The 11,964-nt window shown below is 46.3% G+C and overlaps 1 protein-coding gene across 1 annotated transcript in view; it reads right to left on the bottom strand.

The window, feature by feature from the left end:
• LOC134439867 (ras-related protein Rab-26-like) overlaps nucleotides 1–11,315 on the bottom strand; it is a 226,413-nt gene extending 215,098 nt beyond the window's left edge. Inside the window, exon 1 of the mRNA XM_063189775.1 lies at nucleotides 10,988–11,315. Coding sequence (XP_063045845.1) covers nucleotides 10,988–11,173 — 186 coding nt within the window. The 5' untranslated portion in view covers nucleotides 11,174–11,315. The remainder of the gene's footprint in view (nucleotides 1–10,987) is intronic.
• Nucleotides 11,316–11,964: the final 649 nt, after the last annotated feature.

The following is an 11,964-nucleotide window of genomic DNA, read 5'->3' as shown; positions in this document are numbered from 1 at the left end:
ATTGTATCAATTTTTTCGGGGTGAGTGTGCTGCGTAGCAGCAGAAAGTAGCCAGGCTGCGGGGACGGATTGATGGTTCATGTCAGGAGCATCAAAAGCAAAACAAAAAAACCTTTTTATTTCCTCTTCAGTTTCTCAGTTTTTTCGTATACTAGTAGAATATAATACATCGAATGTACTGTTTTCCTTCAGTGAAAGATTTTAGGTTCTCGACAAAAAATGGGCGGACCCAGGACCAAAATGGGTGGGCCCAGGTCCACCCTGGCCCACCCATAACGCCGTGCCACACACAGTGTAAGACACGTCTTCCCCACGCCAGAATCCCCTACCAGCATCACCTGAAACACACAGACACGCACACACACACACACACACACACACACACACACACACACACACACACACATGTCAAGTCATGCGTACCCATACCGTAAAACAGGGACACAAACTATGGCCAATCGATCAATGGCAGCAGCCCATCAATCTCTTTGATGTGACCCGTCATGAAATCTCATTAGTTATCTCATTGTCTTGATGAGGGAAGTGGACATGGGCCTAGCTGGAAACACATAGGTCAGGGCTATTCAATTGGCAGCCCGAGTGCAACATGCAGTCCATATGCGGCCCAGGTGTTGCCCCTAACTCTATCAGTTAGGGCTGCACGATATATCGAAAATGTATCGATATCGCGATATCACGGCTTGCGATACACGTATCGCAAAAGTTGTGCATGTATCTCAAACAGTTTTACATTTTGAATAACTGGAAATTTGGTGAGAAGGTTGAAAAATGCATTAAAAATGTTGACATTTTAAGTTGATACTGATTTCTGAAGACATGTATCCAGCATAATCGGGTTACTACTATCAGGTTATTGACATTCTAGAAGGATAAGTAGCCAATCAGAAGCCTTAAATTCTAGCCTCGTGTCACACACTTTAGTGGAACACAGGCAACCGACAGACTGCATACAGGGCATACAGGGCTACACAAAGCAAGCGACATCGGTCCACTCAAAATGGTCCGAACTCCGCCGCTTGATTTCATATTTTCGTTATTCTTAGCCCTGGCATTAGAGATGAAGCAACTGTGATCAGTGAGGTTGTGGAAACGGTTGAATAGGCCTATGGTCCTAAATTGGAAGCGGCCGATGCCAGTTTTGAAGACAGAATGTCGTCGCCAAATTTAAAATTCAATCTCTCTCATGCTGGCGTTACGGGACACACTTAATTACAATGGTGTTCCTGTCTGATTGACTCGGTTTTAATTGTCTTTACCGGTTCAAATTGTAGGTATGCAAACTCTGTATCCTGAGGATACCCGTTCCTGACTTGAATAGGCTAATGCCGAAATAAGTTAGGGACGGATTGGGAGACGGTGAATGAAAGACAGAAAAGTCGAGTTTAAATTCACATGGTGGTCTTTTTTAGGGCGCACACTTCTGTTATTATCAAATGCCCAATGTTACGTGGAACAGAATGTCGCCGCCAAATTTAAAATTCGATCTCTCTCATGCTGGGGTTACGGGACACACTTAATTACAATGGTGTTCCTGTCTGATTGACTCGGTTTTAATTGTCTTTACCGGTTCAAATTGTAGTAGGTATGCAAACTCTGTATCCTGAGGATACCCGTTCCTGGCTTGAATAGTGCCGAAATAAGTTAGGGACGGATTGGGAGACGGTGAATGCAAGACAGAAAAAAAGTCGAGTTTAAATTCACATGGTGGTCTTGTTTAGGGCTCACACTTGTGTTATTATCAAATGCCCTATCAAATGCCCAATGCTAAATAAAACATGCAATTTGCTGACTGTATTTCTACTACTACTAAAACTGGGGGACGGACAAGCACGGAAGCACAAACAGACGCACTAACACAGGCAGACGCTGCTCTGCAAAAGCGGTGCTATACTGCCCCCCGCATTCCGAATGGCCACAGGGTGTAATGATCACGGTACGCTGCCACGGCACGGCACGGTAATGAGCAGATTGAAGTTACACCATCTGTATAAACAGCAAAACCGTTAACTCCAATAACCTGTTTATTCCAATAACCTGATTATTGCGGACATATAAACGGGCTCACTGTGGTTAGGTTTTAGGTTAGAGGAACATGTTTAAAAATTGTTTGTAGACTACTGATTTGAAGTGTCATTTCTGTGTAAGTGATGGCTGAAAATGTGTGGCCCGACTTACGTAAGTTCTTGGTTTCAAAATGTGGCCCAGATGAAATTCTAATTGAATAGCCCTGACATAGGTTATTATAGCTGTCAATCAAATATAAGGTAATATATCAAGTAAGGTAAATATTTGTGATTGGTACACCCAGGCTCATCCACAACTGAGCTCATGGTCAAGGCCATGAAGGAAAAAGTTGCCTGAGCCGCCTGTCTGTCTACTTTCAATGGAGGCTTGCCTAACTCCAAAACTGCACTGCAACTGCATTGGAAGAGTCCTCCACAGAGAGGCAAAATGATTTAATCAATCTGTATTGAATAAATCAGGAGAAAACAAAACCATAATACTGAGATATAATATTGTGATATAATAATTTTACATTGAAATACTTTCCATCCCCAGTGTTTTAGGTTGGTTTGAAAAATAACATACAGACTGGACACTATAATAGTAACAGGCTCATAATGTGAACCATTAGACCGTTATAAAAGTGAAATATAGTAGACAGCCTAAGGCGTTTCTACCTCCAGAGCACTTCATCTTCCTCTTGCACCTGGTCAGAAATACTGGTGGTAATTTCCAAATCGCCCCAATTGTCTCATAATTTTCTGTTTGTGGCCCTCAAACCAAAACATTTGGCCAAACCGGGCTGAATCACTAACTCATTAGACGTGTTGCCACACACATTAATGGACATTTTTACACATAAGCTGTATTAGCAACCCATTAGGGGGTTATAAACAGACTGGATACACTTCTGTTGAGGGTGACTCATCACCAACACCTACTGTGATTGGCCAGAGGCCCGTGGGCATTTGGAAGAAGCCGGTCTGGGATTGGAGGATTTGGATGTGATGTGAACAGCAGCAGCAGCCGATTGGCCAAAATGATTACAGATGGGAACGCTATGCTAATGGGCTACAGATTTCGCAAATGATGTAGCACACAGTCTGTCCAATAACCACACACACACGCACACGCGCACACACGCATACACACAAAAAACACACATACACACGTGCATGCACACGAGCGCTGCCTGCAAGTACACACACACAAACACACACACACACACACACACACACACACACACACACACACACGCACTCGCACACACATGCACTCGCACACACACGCGCGCGTGCATACACACGCCCGCACCCACCCACGCACGCACACACGCGTGCGCACACACACAGAGGGAGATGTGAATATGCTGACAAACAAAATCTCAAAGCAAATCATACCCACAGGCAAAGCCGGTTTGTGTGCACAGTATAAGATTTTGGTGCCATTGCACTGATTCACTACTGTGTGTGTGTGTGTGTGTGTGTGTGTGTGTGTGTGTGTGTGTGTGTGTGTGTGTGTGTGTGTGTGTGTGTGTGTGTGTGTGTGTGCGTGTGTGTGCGTGTGTGCAAAGTCAGGCTGAGCCAGTTGCAGCATACACATCTTATTTTGACTCTTATTTTTGGGAGGTGTCCTTTGATTTGATTAGCATTATTGGGTTAGTTTGGCTCCCTGTGTGTCTGTGTGTGAGCGTGTGTGTGTGCGATTGCGAGTGTGCGTGTGTGTATGAATGCGCGTGTGTGTGCATGCGTCCATCCATGTGTACGTCCGTCCAGAGACAGAGAGAGAGAGAGAGATAGAGAGAGAGAGAGAGAGAGAGACTGCGTGAGCATGCATCCATTCACCCTCATCTTCCTCTGTGCTCCTCGTGTTCTTCGCCAGCACCCCTGGTGCTTGTGGTTTTAGAGAAGAGAGTGATTGTTTGCATGAAGAAACAGCCCTTGTTGTTGTCTTTCCTGCAACCCTCAGTAGCTGCCTTTTTTCCCAACCTCACCCGCCTACCTCTCTCCTCCTCTCCCGTCTTCTCCTCTTCTGCTCCTTTCACTACCTACCCTCTCCTCTCTCCAACCATCTCCTCTCCTCGATCCCCTCTACCCTCCTCTCCTCAACTCCCCTCTCCTCTATCTCCCCTCTCCCCTTTCACACTACCTATCCTCTCCTTTCTCCATCTACTCCCCTCTCTCTTGCTCTCCTATCCTCTTCTCCTCTCCTCAGTCCTCTCCTCTCATCTCATCTCCTCTCCCCTCCTCTTATCTCATCTCATGACTCCTCTCCTCTCCTCCCCTCCCCTCTACTCTATCCCCCTCTCCTCTCCTCTAACCTCACCTCCCAACTCCCCTCCCTTCTTATCTCCATTCCTCTCCTCTCCTCTCCTCTCCTCTCCTCTCCTCTCCTCTCCTCTCCTCTCCTCTCCTCTCCTCTCCCCTCCTCTCCTCCCCTCTCCTCCCCTCTCCTCTTCATCTCAGCCTCTCCTCCCCTCCCCTCTCCTCTCCTCTCCTCTTCATCCCAGCCTCTCCCATCCTCTCCTCTCCTCCTCCTCCTTTATATATTTATCTCTCCCCTGCTGTCTAATGCTCCCTGAGGCAGTGAGGGTGAAATATATCTTGTAGCACAGGCTGTAATAAAGCACAAAGGCGCCATACTATACTATACTATCCCCGCTTCCCCTCTTCTCCTCCCTTCCTCGTGTCTTTCTCTTCTTCTCTTTTCTTTTTTCTCACCTCTCTTCCCGTCTGTTTCCTACCCGTTTCTCCTCTCAAACCATGCACTCTCCTTCCTTCCATGCTCTCCTTCCTTCCACCCTCCTCTCCTCTCCTCTCCTCTCCCTTATCCCCCACTCCTCTCCTCTCCTCTCCCTTCTTCCCCACTCCTCTCCCACACAGCCTCTCCTCCCCTCCCCTCCTCTCCTCTCCTCTCCTTTCCTCTCCCCTCCCCTCCTCTCCTATCCTCTCCCCTCCTCTTATCTCCTCTCCCTTATTCTCCTCTCCTCCCCTCTCCCTTATTCCCCATTCCTCTCTCCTCTCCTCTCCCTTCTTCCCCTCTCCTCTCCCTTCTTCCCCTCTCCTCTCCTCTCCTCTCCTCTCCCTTCTTCCCCTCTCCTCTCCCCTCCCCGCATCTGCTCTCCTCTCCTCTCCTCTCCTCTCCCTTATTCCCCTCTCCTGTCCACTCCTCTCCTCTCATTCTCCTCTCCTTTCCTCTCCTCTCATTCCCCTCTCCCGTCCACTCCTCTCCTCTTCCCTCCCACACAGCCTCTCTGATCACCATCCAGAGCCCACAAATCAGCTATGAACATCTCATTCAAGAGCCCTAAATCCACACCTCCCCACCCACACCCTGCCCTAAAGCCCTTCACACACACACACACACACACACACACACACACACACACACACACACACACACACACACACACACACACACACACACACACACACACACACACACACACACACACACCTAAATCAACACCTCACCACCTACACCCGTTCATACACACACACATGCACGCGCATGCACGCTCTCACACACACACGCACGCACGCACGCACGCACGCACGCACGCACGCACGCACGCACGCACGCACGCACGCACACACACACACACACACACACACACACACACACACACACACACACACACACACACACACACACACACACGACAAGGCCAAAGCTCAAAGCAGCACTGTAACATTTATTTACAAACGGAAAGTGGGCCGCTTAGCCACTTGGGTCATCTAGTTGCTTCTACTAGATTCATTTTTGCCTGCCTGTGTATTCATATTAGTGTGATGACTCAACTCCTATGAGGTTTAAAAGTTTCCTCACTAAATACTTCTAATAGTCAAGTTTATAATGCAATGTACTGTCGGGAGGAGCAGCCAGCTAACAGCACAGTTCATTCACAGTACATGGAGCACCTAGAAATCGACTGAGCGTAATGTACCTATACATTTACTGCCAAATGTAAGGGCAACTCTGTTAGCTGGACTAATGTAATTGCAACAGCCAATGAGAAAAGACGAAAGGCAACTCGTCTCGCACAGTGCAGACCTCCACCAAAGAAGCCAGTGGTAGACCTCCACCAAAGAAGCCACATTACTTAGTAAACAATGGGCAAGTACCAAGGTCGGGGGAACAAACAAACAAACAAGCATGACTTGGCTCGTGATGTAAAAATCGTGAGTTAATAACTAAAAAGGGGATGAGAACTCTCATGAATCATTCCGTGTCAGTTTTTGAGTTCCCTTTGAAATGCCCTTGGCTGATACAGAATGCTTGGCTGATGGAACATTCCTTGGCTGTTTTAGAATGCTTGGCTCACACTCTGTCAGCCCATCAAGTCTTGTTAAAATAATCTCCGTCATATTTTCCTTGAGCTAGTAATAGAGAATTACAACGGCAGCATTCAAAAGATCACACTAACTAAAGAGTGGAAATAGGCTTAAGCTGGCCTTACACTGTGCGACTTTTGCCCCGATTTGGCACTCGCACGACTTTTTGAGAGTCGGGCCGATTTCTTGCTCAATCGCAGGTCAATCGTGAGTCTCGCATCGTGCAGTGTACATGAGGTAACGACAAGCGATTTTGCCTCACGATTGTGCAATCGCAGGGTCGCAAGAAAATCAAAACGGTTTGAAATTCTGGTCGTGGCTCGTGCGTAAATCGCACAGTTAAAGCAGTGCTACGACCCGATTTGACACTTCACATGCACAAATCAATAGAGCCGTGCGATTCGCTGTTGAGCGCGACCTCATCTCCACCTCAGGTGCGCATGTTCCCTCCTCTGCAGACCGGGGAAACATGCCTGTCGCGTCGTACGGTGGAAACATTTCGCTCGCATCCGACTGTCGGCTCGTGTAGTGTGAGGACGTGAGTCGTGAGCTGTGAACTTTTAAACAGTGAAATTCCATCGTGCAGTGTGAGCAGAAGCTTAAGACCCACGAGTGAAAATATCGCACAGTGTATGCCCGGCTTTAATCTAGTCTGTTAAAATAGTATGGCCCGTGTATACCAGGCGCTACCAACGCGACCCAGGTAGCTGGGGTGGTTGAAGAAGTTTTGCCATGAATTCGCTTTATTCGCTCTGAATGAGGTAGGGCCTATTGACATGTTTGATTCAGCTAATCACAAAACACCTCTGTCTTGACAGCCTGGGGCACTCGTCGATATGAACGTTCCAATTGTCAGAACGCTATAAAGGACTTTTTTTTTTAGGAAAAGCACAAAAGCACAACAATACCTCTTAATGTATGTCCTCTACAAGTCTTCTGTTGTCCAGTCTTGCACTTTAAATGTCTGTATGAGCACTGTCTATGTCCATACTGTCTTAAGTCCATGTATAAGTACTGTCTATGTCTATACTGTCTATGTCCTTACCTAGATTAGTCTATGTCTGTATGGGAAAGCAAGAAATGTAATTTCAAATTCTTTGTATGACCAGTGCATGTAAAGAAATTGACAAATAAAACCTACTACTACTACTACTACTAATTGGTTTTCGCCAAACTGTGTCATAGCGAATTTGCTTAAGATTAGCTTGAGTTTAATCGTCAAAATTCGCTCTGGTCGCTCAAGAAGCTTCGCTCCTGGCGAATTCGCTCTGGTAGCTTTATTTGGCTTCCCTCCATAGAGAAATAATGACTTCCATCGCTCTGGTCGCGCAGTTCTCGCTTGGTGTACACAGAGCTTATGGGTCAAATTGCTAAAGAGGTTATGCATGACAATTGTCGACAGTTAAAGAAAAAAATTACCTGCCCGCTGAATTAGCTTTTACCTGACGTTTGATGAGGCACCTTTTAACCCATTTTGTCCTAAGCCCTTTTTGGGAAAGGGTGCCCTCTGCCTATTAAATCCTAAATACCTCAGCCTCCGAAGCACATACAGACATGAAATAGGTTACATTTAAAATCTAGAACCTTCATTTTGCACTAGTATAGTGTTCATTCAGCTTTATTATATGGTTGTGACGTCATCGGTCGAATGCTCCATTCATTTCAACGGGGCTCCCCAACGTTCGCACGTCTGTTATTTTTCGATAACGGACGGGTTGGTCTATAACAGACCGCTGTCAATGGCAACAAGACTTTTCACTGCTAAAGCGACTTTTCAACAAGACTCTAATCAGCTGCTGTGATAGACAACACTGGCCAGGCTACCTAGCTGTTGCCTAGCGGTGTTCCACAACGGCACTGTTTTGTTTTGCGCAGCAACAATCTTAACATTAAATAGGCCATGTGTGAATCATTTAAGTATATCCATATAATAAGCGGGTTAACTTTCGGCGAGTCGGTCGCTTTGTGGAATATCAGCACTTCAGAGAGAACAAGACCCCTCCGCTCCGCGTCGGGGTCTAAAGATTCTCTCTGTCGTGCTGCTATTCCACGGTAGCGACCTTCTCGCCGAACGTTAACCCTTACGTAACATACCCACATTTTAATAAAACAGCTCAAATCTCATGAACTTGAATGCAGTGTATGTGTCTCCAGGACACAATGGGTTAATCCCACCTCTTGAAGCTCTTATCCAGTGAATCTTTGCCAAACCAAGGTTGACCTACAACCTCAGTGCAACAGCTAGCAGGCCGATGGAAATGGTCCTCAAAGAAAAACCACATCATCTTCCAAAATGTCAAGATCATCCTTGGGCAAAAACTACACAGAGCCAACCTATGCTATGTCTAGTGTATACATCCGCCACATTTAGCGTAAAATATTACCGCATAGGAATGATACACGGTGCCCTTTACTGTATGTCATGTTGAGATCAGCATGCAAGAAACCAATTAAAGAGGTGGGTGCTCTCCGCAGCAAGGCGGGAATAAAACATATATCACGTGTGTGTGTGTGTGTGTGTGTCTCTGACAACCCTGCAGAAGACGGATTCATCGCAAAGCATGCTGGGTAATGATGGAACACCCAGACCATTACTCAGACGCTAGCCATGAGGCTTCTTCTTTCTTTCTTTCTTTCTCTAAAAATACTCAACAGAGAGACAGAGAGACTAAAGTCGCCAGAGAAGCGTCAGCTTAGTCTTGATCCTCTGTCCCCTGTCACAAATCACTCAACCACAGAGCTTATATATGGTAGGCCTGCATACATTTATGTACATACCTCGAAAAGCTTGGATTTACATGTAGGCGTACTGTATAGGCCTAGGTCACACACACACACAATGACACACAGCTACCCACATATAGCCTACGGTATGCAGACATGTTCTGTGCATATGCACATGCATTCTGTACATGTGCAACATGCACACACACACACACACACACACACACACACACACACACACACACACACACACACACACACACGCACGCGCACACACACACACACACACACACACACACACACACACACACACACACACAAAGATGAAACATGCTAAATGTATATTTGTCCTAATCCAGGCATTTGGCAAGCCAAAAGAAAAGCTGATTTGAATACACCAAACCTCAAAATAGTACAAAAGAAAACAATCTTCCAAAGTAGCCTATACCTCAGGGCTACCATCTTTCTCCTTGTTAAAACCCAAAGGAGACTGCTTTATTGACCAGACTCAGGTCAAACAGGTAGCAGCTGTATCCTTCGACCTACGCTGCCATCCTTCTCTGTGCAAATGTGCATATTGTTTACTGACTCAAGGTGACTTGGGGTGGGGGGGATGTGGGAGATTGGGGTGAATTTGCACAAAAACAAGACAAGACAAGAATACACAGACACGAGATGAAGCGAGAGCATTAATGCATCCCGTAACCTCTTAGACTGACACACACACCTGCACTCTCATGTAGGCTCTAGGCTACACACAGACATAGACACACATGCGCACACAACACAGATGAGCAGACGCACGCACGTGTGCGCACAAACACACACACATGCGCACGCACAGTCACGCGCGCGCGCACGCACGCACGCACGCACGCACGCACACATACACACACACACACACACACACACACACACACACACACACACACACACACACACACACACACAAAGACAGACTCACTAACACACACATACACATAGAAGGCATAAACATGCACACACAAGAACACACTAAAAAACATGTACGCATACAAACTCACTGACGCACAGATACACACATTAGCACACGATCTTCAACAAAGACAACATTTTCACTTAACAAACATAAGTAAGTATCGGAATAGATAGCACACCAGTTGAAAATATAGGACGTAGACACGTTAATTTCCCCCGGTCCGATAATGATGAATTATTCAGAAGAGCTCTCCCCTCCTCTCGGGAATTGATAAACATCGCAGCAAGTAATTGCCTTTGCGCGCGCTCACACGTGCGCGCAAAACCACGCACGCACAATGCACAAACACAAACACTCACAACACACACACACACACACACACACACACACACACACACACACACACACACACACACACGTGTGGTGTTGCATGGACGATAGTTATGGCACACTCAGTATGTCGGTCAGCATTGAGATTAATAATTGAACCCTGATTTTGTTTTGCTGGCGATAACGCACCAATCGTCGTTGACTAACCTATCCCTCGTAGACTAATGTCTCGTAACAGAAATTACGCACAGTGAAGTTGAAAGGAAGATACACCAGTCTGTGCGCAGTCGTGGTGTGGGTGGCTTATCCGCATGTGCTGGACAGCTCCAACACAAACAATTTCCTATTGACAGCAACTGGTTCAACTCATCATTCCTCGTCATCCTTTATCAGTTCCGTGCTCAAATAGATTTTGTTCAATAATAGTTCTTTGGCAGTTTTCCCAGTAAACAGTTGCACAAATCTATTTAAATCAAAAGTATCAATGGGCACCTGGCCGTGGTCCTGAAAAGGCTAAGTTTGAAATCGCATGGTTTCAGAGTGCAACTTTACACTACACCGGGTTTAATGAGCCTACGATATACACTTAATCTCTCACATATAGTTGGACATTTTACCTTGAAAGCAATGTCGTAGAACTCGCTGCTATTGCTGAAGGCAGGGCGGCTGGGGTGGACCACTCCGCCCGCCTGGACCACGGGCACAAGGGCTTTCCCGCTTCGGCCGCCCTCTTTGCCGTTTGGGGTTCCGGTGCTTGGGCTGGCGGTGCCAGTTTTGTTCTTGTGTGCCTTCTTCCGTGACATTTCTTCGGAAATGTGCTTGTCCTCTCGATGGAAAAAGACTGTTTGTAGATACTTCCGCAAAAAAACTTCGGCTACGCGTGTTATCCCAGTTATGAAGCGAATAGTAGGCAAAGAGGGAATGTGCTCACCGCCTAACTCTACAGCTCCGTTCACTCACCTGCCCTTTGGCGACATGTCAGCTAATGGTGTTGTGCTGACACTCTGACAGAAAACACGTTCCGCTCGTCTTCAGCAACCTTTCCTTATCAGTACACTGATAGATGTCTTCTCTCAACACTTGATTCGCAACTGCTATTATTATTAGGCAAGGGCAGCGAGGATGCTAACTGGTCGGTTGGCGGAACCACTTGTCTGCTGATGGCTGGGTGGGCTTTCAAGATCCTTCACAGAGCAATACCTGCAGCAGCGCTCCACGATACAGAATCGCTACGAGTGCTAGAGGTGTGTGGAAACGTAAAAGAGAAATGTCACCATATGGTGGGCGCGCGCTTCACGTAAATAAACAAACAGGCACATGGTGAAAGATAGATAGATAGATAGATAGATAGATAGATAGATAGATAGATAGATAGATAGATAGATAGATATGTTATTGTTGACACATGCTGTACTATGAATATAGGAAGCCTACCATATCATAACGTTACATTAGGTAGCCTAACATATTATCATTACATGTCAGTAACTATGGATGATTGTGCATTGCAAAGTAGGCTGATCTCTTGGCGATCCAGATATGTCTGTGCCCGTGTGGGAACATTTCAGAACAAGCGCTCTTTTATTTTTCAAGC

Source organism: Engraulis encrasicolus, chromosome 2 (assembly GCF_034702125.1).
Source record: "Engraulis encrasicolus isolate BLACKSEA-1 chromosome 2, IST_EnEncr_1.0, whole genome shotgun sequence".
Classification (NCBI taxonomy): domain Eukaryota; kingdom Metazoa; phylum Chordata; class Actinopteri; order Clupeiformes; family Engraulidae; genus Engraulis; species Engraulis encrasicolus.
Note: the sequence above shows the minus strand (reverse complement) of the source record. Positions and strands in the feature narration are given on the sequence as shown.